An 18,486-nucleotide genomic window follows, 5' to 3' on the forward strand; every position below is an offset into this window, starting at 1 on the left:
AGCTTTTAGGCACTCATCTAGAATATTGTCAGTACCGGTAGATTTCCCATTATTTTGTTGCACTACTCCTGTGGTCACTACCTCCAGAGACACATTTGCGGTTTACCTGCTTCTTAACATGACGCAACCAGGTTTGAATAAAAAAAAAAATAAATAATTGGCGCGTACACTTCTGTTAGGTGTTTGGCCGAGCTCCTCCTCCTATTTGTGGTGTGCGTCTTGATGTTGTTCCACAAATGGAAGGACCTACAGTTTCAAGCCGACTCCGAACGGCAGATATTTTTATGAGGAGCTTTTTCATGGCAGAAATACATTCGGAGGTTTGCCATTGCCTGCCGAGAGGCGACCGCTACTAGAAACATGTTTCTCTTAATTTTGATGTTTCGCCGAGATTCGAACCAACGACCTCTCTGTGAATTCTGACTGGTAGTCACGCACCAACCCATTCGGCTACGGCGGCTGCCGTAATACACTTCTCAATAATCACTCGCATAGTGTTGATGTTATCAATGCAGGAGGGGAGGCGTGTTGTTTACATAGCTTACTATTGATTGGCTCAACAATGTGATCTAGAATGATTTTATTAAATATTTGGACAATTTCCGGCAACAGTGCAATACCCCTCCAGTTGTTGTAATCCGACAAGTTACCCTTTTTGGTTAACTTTACCAATATCGCTTCCTTCCCTTCGGGTGAGATTATTTCCGAATTCCGGATGCCTTAAAAAGGGGGTATAATATTTCAGCTCTGGTATTCGCATAAGCTTTTAGGCACTAAGCTAGAACATTGTCAGTACCGGTAGATATCCCATTATTTTGTGGCCGTACAGCTTCAAAATAAATATTTACGATCCAAAATTGAGCCACTACTCCTGCGGTCACTACCTCGAGAGACACATTTGCGGCTTACCTGCTTCGTAACATAACGTAACCAGGTTCCCTAATTAAATTTAATGTTGCTGATTGATTCTAAGAATTATACTTTCACATCAAATGTACTACTTCACTATGTACATCTTCTATTAACCCATTAACTACCTACTTACGTTCTTCGCGGATTTAACTCAAAGAACAAAGTTTGAGAATTTTGGCACCCATTCCATTGCCATCATTCGGATGAAAATAATAAACATTGTATGGCAAAAAAATTGTCAAAAATGAACCCATTTTTTCAGCGACTTCAAACTTTCATCTTAATGTACTGAAATTTAATAAGTTACAAAACTGCATGTCTAAAGGTTTTACAAAAATTTTTATTCAAATTTATCGGAACGTTAATGTATAAGGTTTTTGTTGTGCAATAAACATTATTTTTATAAAACACTAACTTTAACCCGCGGCCCCGCTTGCGTAGGGGTAGTTTTGAGGGATTTAGGATATGTATATAAAAGAATTACAAACAATAATTTCATAGAAAATAATTTTTTATTAATAACCATAATATTACAATATCCAGCATCCGTTGCTATGCCTCGTTGAATAAAGTCAAAACAACCAATCAGAAAAATATCAAGCAAAATTATTTTTATTAATTTTCTATCTCAAACCGTTTTTGAACTTTGTATTTGGGTCATAGTTGAACAGCTTATGCGGATTATGAAGTCTAGAGTGTGCTATAAATAGTGGGAAATAGGAAAAACTAAGATTTTTTAGATTAAATTTAAGCAAATATTCGATTATTAGTGACGAATGAGAGTGGTGGTGCGGCCTGGGGGCTGTGGGAAGGGAGTTCCATCATAAAAACATGCCTATAACCCTCAATTGGGTGAAAATATGAATGTATAAAAATTTTTACGTCATTTGGTGTTGTCGTTTCGTAGTGATGCGCGGACAACGTACAGACATTCACCTTTATAGTATAGATTAACGAAAATGATTGGCATGAAAAATATGGTGAGTATTGTAAAAAGCTTTAGTGACTTAATTATGTGAACACAAGTGTATACTCGTATAAGGAGCCCCAGTCCCATATATTATATGTAAATAAATAAATTCATGCAAGCAATGACAGTTCGTGGCGGATATAAGTTACAGTATTCATTTAGATTTTTTAAGAACGTCAACATCAGCATTTTGACACCGACAAATTTTTACTTTTAAAATATAAATAGTGGACAACATCAATGGTGATAGTTACAATGATTTGTATTCGTTGTGAACCTCCAATCTTCGTTCTACCATTTTCACCTCCAATCTTCGTTCTACCATTTCTAAACATTTTCACATATTGTTCAAGTATTTTATCGAGAGTTGAATCGATTTCAATTCTCATTTTCTTTCGAATATGATGGATGAGACGAAATCTCAAACACGAGATAAAAAGGCATTATCAGCTTCAGAAACAGACTAGGAAAAAGAAGCAACGTTAAAAACTGTTCGATTACACAAGACAACAAAAGAGCAGTGGTGGCAGATGTGGGGATTTCTAATTTTCGGATTTTCTAAAACCATTTATCGACATATATTTTCGTGTTTTTATTTTATTTAAAATTCTTGTATTGAAATTAAAATACATTCCTATATATTTAAATTTTCTAAGAAATAAACGGTGGTACGAAACCGAAAAAAGCGGTTGAACATAAATAGATCTCTCAGTGGCAATGCTGATCAATATTTTAAGTAATTAGCGAATTTAGCCAACATTGTATGTTTTATGATCGTCGTGAATCTATTATGACTCGCCGAAATCGCCATGTAAAGGGTGATCAAATTGGAGGAACTTTTTCCCTTAAAGTTCTTTTGACGGATCACGCGTGACTATTGTCAAACTAAATATGTAATTTTTTTCAGTATTCATTGACATTTCATTATGGAAAAGCTTACGCCTCAACAACGTTTACAAATCGTACAATTGTAATATTACGAAAATTCACGCTCTTTGAAAGGTGTTATGGTGTACACCGATGAGACCATTTTTGGCTTAATGGCCACGTCAAAATTGCAAAATTGCCGTATTTGGGCTGAAGAGCAACCCGAGGCCATTTAAGAATTTTGGCCTGTACACCCTTTTTGGGGGTTTAGCCGAGCTCCTCTTCCTGTTTGGGGTGTGCGTCTTGATGTTGTTCCACAAATGAAGGGAGCTACAGTTTCAAGCCGACTCCGAACGGCAGATATTTTTTTTTGATGAGGAGCTTTTTCATAACAGAAATACACTCGGAATCCGAGGGGTAACAGCTATTAGAAAAAACTTTTTCTTCATTTTGGTCTTTCACCGAAATTTGAACCTACTTTCTCTCTGAATTCCGAATGGTAGTCGCGCACTAACCATTCGGCTACGCCGTCCGCCATTACATCCATTGAAAACAACCGTTTGGTACAGCCGGAAATTGAAGCCCGTGATCTCCACAATATTTTATTCCATCAAGACGGGGCTACTTGTTATACCAAGATCGTGTGATATCACAGCTTTGGACTTTTATTTGTGGAGGTATGTAAAGTCTGAATGCTTTGTGGGATCGATTAAGGAATTGGAAGCCAACATTTAAAGTTATTCATGAGATACCGGCCAAAGTCCTGCAGCGAGCTATTCAAAATTCGTGCCTACGGATGACTGAATTACGCCGCAATTGCGGCCAACATTAGAAAGCGATTATCTTTAAAAAATAAATGCCATGAATGGTTCTACTCGTTGTTTTCGTTGTTTTTTTTTTGTAAATAAAATCCGATACCTCTAAATTGATCACCCTTTGTATAATTAATAAAAAAGTATATGGACGTATTATTCGAAAATTGTTCAACTGCGCTTATCAGCGTCTGCCTTGATACAAGTTCATCATAAATATGTGTATACAAAAAATTAGCAGTATCAAAAATGTGGATACATACATAGGTATATTTGCATGTATATTCATGTACGTGCATATTTGTTTTCACATATATTCATATATTTATGTACATATATCACCCTGAACAAAAAGTTCCCGGATTATATTCAGAAAATTCGAAATACAAGTTTATTCCTCAATATTATTGCATTCAAAGTACTCCCCATTAACTGCCACGCACTTTTGTCAGCGTTTGATTCAGCTCTCGAAATATTTCTGGTATTCTATTTTCGGTATAATAAATGCACTGGGAGGTGAATAGCGATACGGGGTGGCGTATTCAATACCTACCTTTGTATTCAATACATCATGCGTATTATTGAGAAGTTTTTTCTGCTATATGTCCACACTAAAAATGGCTTAGGTAGTGCTGGGTGATCTGTAAACAGATCGCACTTAGCCCCCTAAAAATGGTTTACTATGATTTCAGTCAAAAATACAATATGGTAACATATCACCTGCTGTAACAACATCACCACCGAAGCAGTTCAAAAACTCACAATTCAACGAATCTGCAGTGGAAACCACAGATCTGCACTCTATGCATCTTTTTATAAAATTCGACACGCATTTATTAATGAATGCAAGTGAAAACAATAGCAAGCAAATAATGGTTGCATACTAGACTAGGACATATTTAAGTATGTAGTGGTAGTACAATACAATGTATAAGCTAACGAAAGTATGAATTAATAGAACATTCTTGAAGTTGTTTTATTGCAGAGGTCAAATACTTATTTGTATTTAGGTACAATCAGATTATTCAAGCGAGCCGATTTTGTGAAAGATAATTTCTCGTAACCCATAAAAGTTCAGTTTATGATCTTATTGCACTAATGAACTGTTCAATAAATGAATGAAATGAAACAAGTAATTTATCACCAAAAACCCCACCTTTAACCAAGTCATCTTTAAACAAATTCGTAACTTTAGTTTAGCTTTTTAACGACTCTACTAAACACTTAAAAAATGGATATTGCTTTAGAAGCGGCAGAATTAATAGCGTGTTGCTAGTCATAAAAGTTAAAACGTGTAAGTATTTCATCTTAAATGGTACTTATTATAAAGTGTAATTTTTTAAGAGATATAGGTAAGTTTTTCAAAAAAACACACGTAAAATTCGGAAAAATGCATGAATTTTTTATTTAAATCGATAGTACAGTCCATATAATTTAATGTTTGAAGATTATTTCATGCAAATGTTGACCGCGACTGCGCTTCAAATGGTCCATCCGCTTAGTCCAATTTTGGCATACTCTTTCCAATGTTTCGGCCGGTATCTCACATATAAATGCTTTAATGTTGTCTTCTAATGCGTCCTGAACGTGAAATAAAATATTCACCGAACTCGCCTCTCAACAAGCCCATTGTTACGCGTGCTGTGTGGCATGTGGCACCGTCTTGCTGAAACCACATGTCATGCAAGTCAAGCTCTTGCATTTTGGGCAAAAAAAGTTGGATATCATTTCACGGTAGCGCTCACCATTCACAGTTACGTTACGATTCGCAGCATCTTTGAAGAAGTACGGTCCAATTATTCCTCCAGCCCATAAACCGCATCAAACTGTGACTTTTGGTACATTGGTAGCTCTTGCAATTCTTCTGGCTGATCTTCACTCCAAAATCGACAATTCTGCTTACTTACGTACCCATTAATCCAAAAATGAGCTTCGTCGCTGAACACAATTTTTCGATAAAAAAGTGGTTCTTCGGCCACATTTCCAAGAACCCATTCACCAAAAATTCTGCGTTGTGGTAGGTCGTACGGCTTCAATTCTTGCACCAGCTGTATTTTGAAAGGCTTCACACCTAAATCCTTTCGCAAAATTTTCCACGTTGTTGAGTAACAGAGGCCCAATTGCTGCGAACGGCGACGAATCGATAATTGATGGTCATCATTAACACTGGCCGATATAGCTACGATATTTTCTTCAGTTCGCACTCTACGTAAGCGTGTTGGTGGTTTGATGTCCAATAATGTAAATTTGGTTCTAAGTTTAGTCACATTAGCTCGAACAGTCGCTTCAGTGGGTCGCTTAAACTGACCATAAAATGGAAGAAGCGCGCGATAAGCTTTCTTAACAGTACACGCATTTTTATAATAAAATTCAATGATTTGCAAGCGTTGTTCGTTTGTAAGACGATTCATGGTTAAATTATAGACCAAACTGAAGGTGTTTGACAGTGAAACAAAACACGAAACGTGCGTTAGCTGTTTAAACCAACTGTTTAAAAAGATAATAGCTAAAAAATCATCCGTTATAATACATTAGAAATTTACATTTAGCTCTATGAATATCTACGTATGGATGTCACGACAGTTGATCTCTTAAAATTTTTGAGATTGTACTCCAAAATACATATCGGAAGGACTTAGGTGCAATTTTGTGTCATGGTACGTGATTTAATAATAAAAGGTTGTTTAAGGTTTGACAACGGATTTCGGAAGCTAATTAATTCATTGATGCAATTTGGAAGTAAGAGAACAAGAGCCATAAGTTTAAAGGTAGTAAAAATTTAAAAAGATCGATACAAACGATAGAATAATTTTGTATTATTTTATGAATGGTACTTATTTATTTATATTTTTAACTTAACCATCCCCGTGGATTTGTCACATATACAGTCACAAGAGTCACACACCTTATCTGATGCAGATACGATTTTTTGTGAAGTGTTCTATATTTCATAATATAATAGGTTTGTTCATGTAAAAATGATCCAGTACTTGCCAGTAACCAAGAAGTCGCTCTGAAAGAGAAAAATATCAAAAAAGTACAGAACGCGAAATCAGTAACAAATTTGCAAAGTTTTACGAACAGCTGATTAAATTGTTGACAGGAAAAATCACAAAAATTAAAATTTGTTTCACTTGAGCTGCCTCGTATTAAACTAAAAACAAAAATAAAGCAAATAAAATACAAATTAACGAACTTCGGAATCACATGATTTCATTTTATCCTCAATAATTTGTTCCACTCATCATCGCTGTCAGATGGAGATCATTCCTTAGCAATTGCAATTCGCAAATTTTAATTCGTGTATTCGTATTTTTACTTTGCGATCAGCTGTTTTTCTCACTTGCAAATTCTTACAAGTAAAAATTTCTCCAGTAAAAACTTGCAACTTCCCCTCAAAATTAAATGTCATTTTTCTGTCTCACTTTCCCCTACTTTGCAAGTTCTTTGGATACATGAACAGTAAAACTTGATAATTTGTGAAAAAAGCGAAGCATACAGAGAGTTCACGCCGCAGCTTCAATGATACAGTTAAAAGTACCGCTATTCCCGGCGAAGAGTATCCGAGAGTTTGTTTGACATAAAGAAATATTAAATTTTATATACGCTTGTTTTTTTAACCATGGGTCTGCGTACTACGATAAAAATTGTGGGTTAGTTTTGGAGCATTTCGAAAAAGGAATGTCGTCTCATAAAATAGCTGAAATTGTACATTTAATTTCGGCAACAGTTCAGCATTATTGAACGCTTTATGGATGAAAATCGTGTGGTAAATAAGGGACCACAGACCACAAATAAAACTTTCACAGAGAAAGAGTGTCAGTGGTTAGTGCGCCAAGTGAAGAAAAATCCAGCAATAAGCGCTCCAAAGTTAACTAAAATGGCCAAAAAGGATTTAGGTACAGAGGGTACAAAATTTAAATGGTAGAATGGCACGTATTAAAACTTTCGTAAGTGTAAGGCAGGCAATGCCACATCTCCGAGTGTATTTCTGCCATGAAAAAGCTTCTCATAAAAAATATCTGCCGTTCGGAGTTGGCTTGAAACTGTAGGTCCCTCCATTTGTGGAACAGCATCAAGACGCACACCACAAATAGGAGGAGGAGCTCGGCCAAACACCCAAAAAAGGTGTACGCGCCAATTATTATTATTATTATTAAGGAATAGAAGTAAAAGATTACAGTTTGCGCGTGATCATCTAAATAGAAACCCAGCATTTTGGAGGACCGTACTTGTTACAGACGAGGTAAAAATTAACTTATTTGGACCAGATGGCAGACCTTTCAGAACACATGGGCTGAAAACTCACGAGCCTAATGAAGAAAACACCTTTTTTTGTTCAAAATTAGCTTTATTTGTCAATGCAATTTCCATAAAAAAAACGAAACCATTCCAACTGTACCCTCATATTTCAATACCACTTTTGTAGAACAATTTATCTTTTGCCTCGAAATACGGCTCAGGTTGAGCGATAATCTCTTCATTCAAACGAAATTACTTACCGGCATTTTTTTAGGCCTGCGAACAGCCGGTAGTCCCTGGGAGTCAAATCAGGCGAATACGCTGGATGTGGGAGCAAGTCGAAGTCGTTTTGCCATTGTTTTGATTGGCTTGTGACACGGTGCGTAGCCTTAGAATTGAGCAAACGCGGCACCCACTTTGAACAGAGCTTTCTCATAGCCAAATGCTCTCATGCAATATAAAACCAACACGTTCTTTTGATATCTTTACGTAGCTGGCATCACGCAACTTCACTTTTCGATCATTCAAAACGATTTTGTGGATTTTTTTGATGTTTTCTGGTGTTACCGCCTCGTTTGTCTCTACGACGACGTTTGAAGTCAGCAAACCACCGTTTTATTGTTGTTTCTGATGGAGCGGAGTCCCCATAACACTTTTCAAGCCATTGCTTTGCTTGAACGGTATTTTTTCCCATCCAGAAGCAGTGCAAAATTAGAACTCGAAATTCTTTTCGATCCATTGTTATGAAAATAACAAAAATTGCGTCACTCTTAGCACAATAATTTCAGCAACTAATGAATAGAAATCTTGAAATTTTAACAGCTGTCGTTTTAAGGTTAGTACTAACTGAAAAAGAGGTGAATGCAATAAAACTAGTGCCATCTATGTGTTAGGCCCGGGACTTTTCAGCCCATGTGTTATAGCACGAGGCCAATACGAACATCGTAACTATATCAAAATAGGTGTGAGTGACTGTATATTGACAATGCATGCCTAGTTACCAGGTTCTTTGTATACTATATTTAATGGTATTTTTGTTTATAAAGCTTTGATTTAGTAATGCTTCGAAATTTGCTATGCTTTTTTCAGGCTTTAGAAAGATGAATATCATAAATACAAAATCTCGTAGCTTGATAAAGAATTGTGCCAATCGAAGGATGTTCCGTCTCCGGGTTCATTCCAGGAATGCAAAATTTCGATAGCTTCACTAGACAACTTCGTCCTCTTCTGATCTGTCCCGATCTCGAGATCCATTGCCGAAAAGCGATACATGCGAGGCTTTCGCCTGGTTTCAATGTCAAAAAACTGAACGCCCTCTTTTGCCCACGTTTTGTAACACAACAAAAACAGTATTGGCTGCTAAGTTTTTTACCAAAAGTTTTCATTTTCCTGCTTTTAGGTACTTTTTCTTTAGAACTTGCTCTGGAATAAAAAGTAGTTCTTCCATTATTTTATTTATTAAGTTGCTCAAGATGGCCGACACAGGGTGAACACGCCTTACATCACCTTTATAATACTTATTGATTCAAGATTTTATCCCAATGTGAACAGTCAAAAAATAGTTTAAAAACATTAAGCCTCAAAGCAATTTTGAAAATAAAAAGTTACTAGCTAAAAGTATCTACTTCGAAATTCGCAGCTTTATAACTTTGGTGAAAGCAGTTTCTTTGCCACATCAAGCAGTACTTGCAACATTGTGTCGAAAAAATGAGACCTCAGGCGGCTTTGGCAACTAAGGGAGCAGTTTTTCACTAAAGTTTAAACGCAATCACCTTACACTTATTAGAAAAATACATTATTCGTTCTAATATATTATAAAGTGCACACATACATAAGTAATTGATCTGCCTCAATAGCATTAAGAAGCTTTAGCACAGCAAATGGTTCTCATAAAAAGGCAGAAATACATTCCGCAAGTTGTCATTGCTTGCTTATGTATGGCGCGGTCATGATTCCATAATTAAAGAACATTCGATTTTTGACACTCCCTTACAAAATGTTACAAATAGGAGTTATTAGCGCAAATTGCCAAGTCTGATATTAAAACAAGAAATTATTTCACTTAATCCAAGAATTTATTTTGCGAATTAATTTTTTAATTTAAAACCGATCGCGAAGTTGCAAAATTCCGCTAATATACAATTCTGTTAGGTGTTTGGCCCGAGATCCTCCTCCTATTTGTAGCGCGCGCTTTGTAGTTGTTCCACAAATGGAAGGACCTACAGTTTTAAGCGGAATCCGAAAGGCAGATAGATGGTTTTTATGAGGATATTTTTTACGCTGGTACTGTACTTCGCTAAGCCTACTCTGGACACTTCATCCATCCATTGGAAACAAGTTCTGTCAATATCAACTTTCTGATAATGAGGTATGCAATGTTATCGATTGCGTCGCCACTATCCCATTATTCTACCTGTCGTAACTCTTTGGGAAATGCTCTTTGCATGAATTCCTTCTAAATCACCACATCATAAGAAATAAAGCTTTTTAAATTCGCCATTTATCGATCTCGGATTGCTTTAATTACTCTATCATGTCCTGACTTAAGCGGTATGTACTCTTTAGCGGGTTGTTCCTCATAAGCAGACCAAATTGAAAATTAAATATTTTATCTACAAATTTTACCTTTCCTCCACTTTTACTCAAAATTTTCTGATGCTAGCAAACCTGTGTTGATTTGTCGAAAGGGAACGAGAAAGCTGCTTACTGAACAAAACCTTTATCATTGAATCATGGGGCGCGGTCATAAAAAAACAATTTTCCTGACTTTGATGATTTTTAAAATTTTTTATTTAAAACTACAAAATGGCATTTGAATCACCCTATTCAATTATTTTTCTAGAGCTAATTACCGTTTTAAATAAAATGTATGATATTTGATCGCTTAAAAAGTCAAAATGTTTACTGTAAAACATAGTCGTATTTTTTTGAAATACTTTCGTTCTCGTATTTTTTTCTTACTTATGAAATTAAATACTATATATAAAAGGAATAAAAACAACAATGTGGAAAAAAACAATCTTATTTTACAGAATGTATCTTCGCTTTAAGGACGACAAAAGCCACTATTCTAAAAACAATGGTAATAACACACAGAGCAATAAAATCGTTCCAGAATTGATCACCACGCATTGTAATCTCTTCAAGGAATTTCTTTGGATATCTGCGGAAAAATATAAACGTCATTTAGAATGGAAATGGAAACTTGCATTAATGTAATAGAGTACTTACCTATAATGGCAATAGGGAGCTTCATTGCAATCTAATACACCGCGGCCTTCTCCATAAATAGCGCCAACAAACCCTTCCAGACCATATCGCAGATAGGAGATATGACTGCCCCATTTCAAATAGCTGGGTAAATCACGAAGAGTAACTCCGAATCCGGCGAACATCATCATGGGAATAGTGAGTACAGGTGCCAGGAAAGTGCCGTTCTAAGGAGAAAAGATACTCAACATGAAAACAAATGAAGTATTTCGGTATGTGGTATAGTCGCTTGAATTGGATGGCTATCGTTGGGTGGCCCAATTCACATGTAACTTTTCAAAATGCTATATTTTTACGTTATTATCCCCTTGCATTTATCTATTTGCCCTAGTAGTGGTTGACGTGTCTAAGACGTAATTTGAGTTTAGACAATATTTAATATGCACCAATTACTAATATCTCTAGTATTTTAATATTTTAGAAATAAATTAATTCTTATGTTAAATGTGCTGCTTTTACATGCTACTCCAAGCAATCAAAAATGAAGTCCGTACCACATGCAAATATTTTCTCAAATAAATCCGTACCTAAGTGATCATAATTTCGTTTACATTAATTCGTATTTGTAATAGCCTAACGCAAACGATTTAGACATGCATACATGCATATAAAGGTTGTCAAAAAAGTCTTGCGGTATTTTTATTGAATTTTCAATTGTTCATAAAATTGGTTATAATAATGCGATTTAAGTCAAATATGCGCCGTTTTGTTCGATGACGAGTTTCCAACGAGATGCCAACTTCATAATGCCCCTCTTATAGAAGCTCGCTTCCCTATTGTCAAAAAACTCGGAGAGCCAATTTCCACAGGACTCTCTTGTGGACAACTTCCGATTACCAAGCTCGTTCGCCATGGACAGAAATAGGTGGTAATCACTTGGTGCGAGATCCGGACTATACGGTGGATGCAAAAGAACCTCCCATCCGAGCTCCCGGAGATTCTGGCGCGTCACCAAAGATGTGTGTGGCCTGGCGTTGTCCTGATGGAAGACAATTCGGCCTCTGTTGATCAAAGATGGCCTCTTCTGCATGAGTGCTGCATTCAAGCGGTCCAGTTGTTGGCAGTACAGGTCCGAATTGAGCGTTTGGCCATAGGGGAGCAGCTCATAGTGGATGATTCCCTGCCAATCCCACCAAACACACAGAAGAACCTTCCTGGCCGTCAATCCAGGCTTGGCCACCGTCTGGGCAGCTTCACCGCTTTTCGACCACGACCGTTTGCGCTTCACGTATTCGTAAGTGACCCACTTTTCATCGCCAGTCACCATCCGCTTGAAAAACGGGTCGATTTTATTGACATTCAGAAGCGATTCGCATGCATCCATACGGGCAAAAATGTTTTTTTGCGTCAAGTCGTGTGGCACCCATACATCGAGCTTCTTTTTGAATCCAAGCTTCTTCAAATGGTTTATAACGGTTTGATGACTCATGCCCAGCTCTTGGCCGATGCTACGGCTGCTACTATGCCGGTCTCTTTCGATCAATTCAGCGATTTTATCGCAATTTTCGACGACAGGCCTTCCGGACCGTGGCGCATCTTCGATCACCTCTGCACCAGAACGAAAACGTTGAAACCATCGTTGTGCGGTGGAAATGGAAACTGTATCGGGTCCATAAACTGCACAAATTTTATTGGCAGCATGAGATGCATTTTTGCCTTTATCGTAGTAGTACTGTAAAATATGCCGTATTTTCTCTTTATTTTGCTCCATGTTTGTGACGCTATAACTCACGAACGACTAAAAGCAAACAATAATTAATCAAACACGTATTAGCACGTGAAAAGAGCTTTCCAAAAAGCTCTAGCGTGAACCGATGCGGCGAATACAACTAGAACTACGCGCTTGCAAAGACAAGCTTGCGGAAATACCGCAAGACTTTTTTGACAACCTATATTTAATAATAACACAGGTCTGCAAAAAAATGGGTTCGGAATGTTCTATAAAAGTGTAGTGTCATTTCCGAAGTAATTTTTTGCGTAGAATCCGAATCCGGGGTTTAAATTGCTCTATCACGTCAGGACTTTGAGATATCCTAACCTAAAAGTGCAAAAAACGCTGTTTTTGCCCATTTTTGAGGTTATGTAGCTACGAAGATTTTGCTCAAACATCTTAATTTTTCACTGAGATATCGCATTTTGAAGTCTGCATGTTTGTGATTTTTTCGACTATGTAATCGACCGTATCACGTCTCATGTTATCTCAATGGATTTTCGAATATCGAAAAATTCACAAACATGGAAACTTCAAATGCGATATCTCAGTGAAAAATAAAGATATTTAAGCAAACTCAACGGCATTTAAAAGAGGAAGACTTATACTTTAAAATACTATGTTTACTTTTTTATGAAGAGCAAAATCTGCGTAGCTACATAACCTCAAAAATGGGCAAAAACAGCGTTTTTGCACTTTTAGGTTAGGATATCTCAAAATCCTGACGTGATAGAGAAATTTAAACCCCGGATTCGGATTCTACGCAAAAAATTACTTCGAAAATGACCCTACACTTTCCTAGAACAAAACGTTGTTGACCTGTGTAATGAGTGGAATTGAGTTTACCCAGTCTGACCATTTAACTTTTCATTATCTGAGGATGACTCCAGCAAAAATTGTGATATCTCAACCAACACTCACTTTCCAGAAAACGAAAATTTAAATTGAAATCAACTAATGCGATTTTCACTAGTGCTCAAAACCACTTTATCAAATAGAGCATTGGATTTCGTCTTATCAAAGACTAGTTTGAAAATGACCGCAGAAAATGTATTTAACCAAAACGTGTCTTTTGACACCATTACATTTGAATGCAAATAACTGCGGAAATATTCATTGCAAAATTTTGACTTAATAAACTTTTGTTATCAATCTCATTCTTTTTCGCCTCCTACTTCCATTCAAAATATTTTTCTCTTCTTGTTCAATGTTCGACGACTCATTTTCATATTCGCTATTTTCATGGTTACTTTCAGTAAACTCAGCTATATAATCTGTTTCAGATTGTGGGCCTTCATCAATCTGCAAACAAGCTTCCTAATTTTTGAAATTCCGGACAAGCTTGGGATTAGATATAAATTAAGAACTTTCAAGAAATTCTACACCACTGTACCTGAATTGAAGTCACTGCGAAAACACAGCAAAACTCAAAAACTACTTAATACAATTATTTCAAGAACTTATCACTTATCAATGATCGGCAGTAAAATGAAATATTGCAAACAGCAACCGAATATAAAAATTGTAACGGAAATTCCTTGATTTTCTTAACGAAAATTGCCCTATTTTCCTAGAATTATAGTGTAAGTTTGTCTATAAGTTCGAATCGAAATGGTGCTGCCAGTACTTTTAATATTAAGGTCTTTTTGAAATTTGAAAATGTTGTAAACTCGTTGAGGTATCAAAAAGACATCCCGTGGTAGAAGTATTTATTTGAGGTACGTACATACAATATATTCGAATCTAGCATCAGCTGAACGAAAATTATACTGCCAAATAAATTTTAGAGTTCTTATATAAAAAGTCAAAACATGAATTGAGAGAATATGATCACAGTCAAAAAATAATATTAAGATACAATTTGAAAGGTTTCTTTTTGACGCTTTTGATAGAAACAGTGTTAATGAGCACACCAATTTCATTTTTTCCATTTTTACGAGAATTATCGGATATAAGCGCCTATTTCAATTTTGCAACCAAACTATTTTATTAGTCAGAAAATTAAAGGTATTACTTTGAAAAATGTTGCGTAAGCAATGTGTTGGAGAGTGAGGTGGCTATCTCTTCTTCAATTTTCCGTCACTTTAGGGAAAGTGTTTATATGGACTTACTTCAAAAACGAATACCTAAAATTTATAAACGCATTTATTTCGGTGTAATTTTAATGTGATTTAAAAATTATCGAATTTAGACACCAAGCCAGCAATCCATTTTCATTTATCTCCTATAGCCGGAAGGCGTTAACCCCGACAATAATAGAGTTATCTTAAAGAAACTTAGAAGTGCTTGTCTTGAGATAAGATAGACTGTTAAGTTGATAAAAGTATAGATAGATTATAATGAAAATGGTCGATCTTGGAGAACACATATTGAAAAATTCGTTATTTTTGTGGTGGAAATAGCCATCCGAATGAATTGACAAATCAATTGTTGGTGAAAAACTCGTTCTGTCGAGGCTAGTAAAAGGACTGGCAGACCCAAACCTGGACGTCCTGTTGAGAATATTGCTGCTGCTTCATGTTGACATTTAAATGATGTCATTTTTCCGCACATAGTTGAGGATCTTTGATGCTAATGTCAGATTTACTTTATGCCTATGAAGCGTCGAATGCAATAGCGGCCGATAAAAACAAGCTTTCACTAATCGATGCCTGCGCAAAACCCTGAAAATCTTCTAGCCACACACAATCTTGAATGCTGATCTGTGGAGAACAACTCAGCAAACCCCAATACTCCTTGAGATTTGCAGAAAAAAATGGGGTTGGATTGGTCAAGTCCTTCGTAGACAATATGTCGACTTAACACGAGCCGCTATTGAGTGGAATCCCACAGTAGACGAGAAAGACGAACGAACATTTGGAGGCGATTGTTGGATTTGGAAACGTGCACCATGAATTTAACCTGGAATGAAACTAAGAGACTGAAACAACTGAATGGAAGAATTTATTTGTTGCGGCTCTTTGTTTCTCTCTCCTATAGGAAACATTAATAATTTTTCAAGTAAAATTGTTAAGAGCCACAAAGGGGAAACTTGAAAGAATCTAAATTTCTACATGTTCTATTTTAAAACAACTTCTATGCGCAAGTTTTGAAAGACCCTTTACAAGCTATCGGCTTATTGAATGAAGTGTATTGGTTTAAAATTGCTTGCAGTTGAATTGGAATTGAATTTAAAGGGGCTGTTAGGCCTTAATATATTTGACTTTTACGGCTGAGACATCAAAAATGTAGAAAAATGCTAAAAGCACTCTCTTTCTATAATTGCCTTATACTCACCACAACACTAAACCAAGCACCAATCATCAATCCAAAACTTTGACCAACAAAAACAGTCAGCAAACTCATAGCAAAGAACATCCAAAAACGCATCCACTCCATTGGTTGATAACTCCATAAATATATTATAATGGTAAAAAGCAGGCAACCAATAATCTGAAAAAAAGCGGTGGAATTAAATAATATTGCCATAACTTTTTTAATTAAAAAATCTATTAAAAAATCTTTTTAATTAAAAAAAATCTTTTTCTTACAGATATGGGCAGATCGATCAACGTTATTGACGAATAATAAGCCTTTAGAGAATACCAACGATTGAAGTGCTCTTTCAGCAAAATCGACATCTCTATTGGGACTGAATAGAAATAATAAAAAGTGCAAACATCAACATTATTATTATTATTTTTTTTTTTTTTCAATATATAAATACATATGTACAAATATACTTACATGTTAATACAGTCAACATCATCGTTGTCATTGAATGATGAATTAATATGGCAAACAGTAAATTATAATTGTCCAAGACTCTGGAGCCCTCACGGCCTGAACCAGTGTATAATGAACCCAGAATAATGGCCACAAATACATTAACCGCGATACGTAAATGTGTTAACGTTGTGTCGCGTCTCGCCTTTATATATCCGCGACGCATCAACACGGATAATTGATTGATGTAGCTCGTATCCTCCAATGAACGTTTTTGCGATTTCTTTGGAATAGGGTATTTGCGCATCAGCGCTTCGGCACGTAGAATGGAGCTGGGATCTTCAAACCATGCTAGGCTACTTCCGTTCTCTACAGCTGATTTAAGAATGTCAACTTTGTCGTTTCCATATTCGCCACAAGCCAGTTCAATAACTAAAAATGATTTTTTATTAATGTAATTTTTGCTTAAACACTCAGAAGTCGATTACATTTTTGGTTAAAATGGAGATGGATAGAGAACTAACAGTAACAGTAAAGTAACTATAGAGTTTTTGCGAATTCGCTAATAGTGCCGACAAACTGGAGACAATTCAGAATATACTAGCGTCTCCTCAGAACGCTGCCTAACAATTTAAATAGCCAGCTCTCCCTAAAGCCGCGACCCGACAAACAAATCGTGCTTGTCGACTTTTGGTCCCACAGTCGGGAAATTCAGCCTGCACAACGAACCATTCGGTAACGGAGTGAGGCTGATGGACTTCGCTGGAGCTCGAAACATGGTAGTCTGCGGCACCAGATTCCAGCACAAAAAAGTATACCAAACGTGGCTTACGTTAAATGGAACACACGCTTCTAGTATTGTAGATGTACTTGAGATTCCCGGACCCAACATCGACTCGGATCATTATCTTGTTGTAATCAAAATACGCACACGACTTTGAGCAGCAAAAAACTATGCAAAGAATGTACCACCGCCGAAGAATAAATCGGATTTTGGCGATCACGAAAAAACAAATGGTACGACGGGGAAAGAAAGGATAGAGCCACGTTGCGATTGGGCGCAACATGGCCGGGAGCTAAAAAAGGTAGAAAGACGTCTTATCAGAATGAGTATTAGAGAGGCCGAAATACGTGAGTGCGAGGATCTTGTGGTGCAAGCCAATAGGAAAACGCCCGAAAATTCTACCAGAAAGTTCGGTAATTGTCAGAATAGTACGAAGTGTTTTGAGAGACAAAACGAGTACCGAAAAAGTAACGAAAACAAACGGCTTGAATTCGCACTCAAATATACCAACAAATCGACTGATTTCTGGACGAATGTGTTGTTTAGTGGTGAGAGTAAATTCAATTTATTCGGTTGTGATGGACAACAGAAAATATGGTGCAAAGCGAATGAAGCGCAGCAACTGAAAAATTGTATGCCAATTGTCAAACAAAAGAGATGGACTGTACGTCAGCGAATGGGGTACGTGTGAATGGGGTAATTGGAGTTAGATACAACTATGGACTGGGAATTGGGAAAGGAAATTTGAAATAATCAGCAAGCAAATTGAGTCTGAGCGGCTAATTATATTTCCAACAGGAGAATAAAATCGCAAGCACACATTCCATATAGTAAAAGAATATTTGCTTTATAAAGTGCCAATAGAATTCTATTCGCCACTCCAATCACCGGACCACAACTCCTTAAATGTTCTATAGGGTGTATTAAAATCCCGTATATGCAAAATAGCTTGTAACAACAAACAGGAACTGAAGTGTGGTCTGCCACGCGAATGGAACCAAATAACAACCGAAACAACACAACAACTATTTTTTTCATGTAAAATCAGTTAAGGGCACTAGCAGAGGCAAGGAGAGGCCCTAGCAGAGACTAACTGAACCATTTGAATTTATTATATAATAAATATGTACTAATTGTAAGTAATTTTTTATAGAGTTTATGTGATTTTCTGTGTTCGCATACTTTTTTCATTTTTTACATAACTTCAAAATAC

The 18,486-nt window shown here is 36.4% G+C and overlaps 2 protein-coding genes across 3 annotated transcripts in view; one reads left to right on the forward strand and one right to left on the reverse strand.

Moving 5' to 3' along the window:
* LOC129246910 (uncharacterized) overlaps nt 1-10,888 on the forward strand; it is a 35,111-nt gene extending 24,223 nt beyond the window's left edge. Inside the window, exon 3 of one of the 2 annotated variants that reach the window (XM_054885643.1) lies at nt 10,836-10,888. The gene's annotated coding sequence lies outside the window, so the exon portion shown is untranslated. The remainder of the gene's footprint in view (nt 1-10,835) is intronic. The other variant, XM_054885642.1, reaches the window with a different exon arrangement.
* The window catches only part of LOC129246907 (ATP-binding cassette sub-family G member 4-like), a 49,676-nt gene continuing 41,890 nt past the window's right edge, over nt 10,701-18,486 (reverse strand). Inside the window, exons 7-11 of the mRNA XM_054885637.1 lie at nt 16,511-16,921; nt 16,315-16,415; nt 16,061-16,216; nt 11,035-11,240; nt 10,701-10,966 (exon numbers count right to left, since the gene is read on the reverse strand). Coding sequence (XP_054741612.1) covers nt 10,825-10,966; nt 11,035-11,240; nt 16,061-16,216; nt 16,315-16,415; nt 16,511-16,921 — 1,016 coding nt within the window. The 3' untranslated portion in view covers nt 10,701-10,824. The remainder of the gene's footprint in view (nt 10,967-11,034; nt 11,241-16,060; nt 16,217-16,314; nt 16,416-16,510; nt 16,922-18,486) is intronic.

Source organism: Anastrepha obliqua, chromosome 5 (assembly GCF_027943255.1).
Source record: "Anastrepha obliqua isolate idAnaObli1 chromosome 5, idAnaObli1_1.0, whole genome shotgun sequence".
In the NCBI taxonomy this organism is placed as follows: Eukaryota; Metazoa; Arthropoda; class Insecta; order Diptera; family Tephritidae; genus Anastrepha; species Anastrepha obliqua.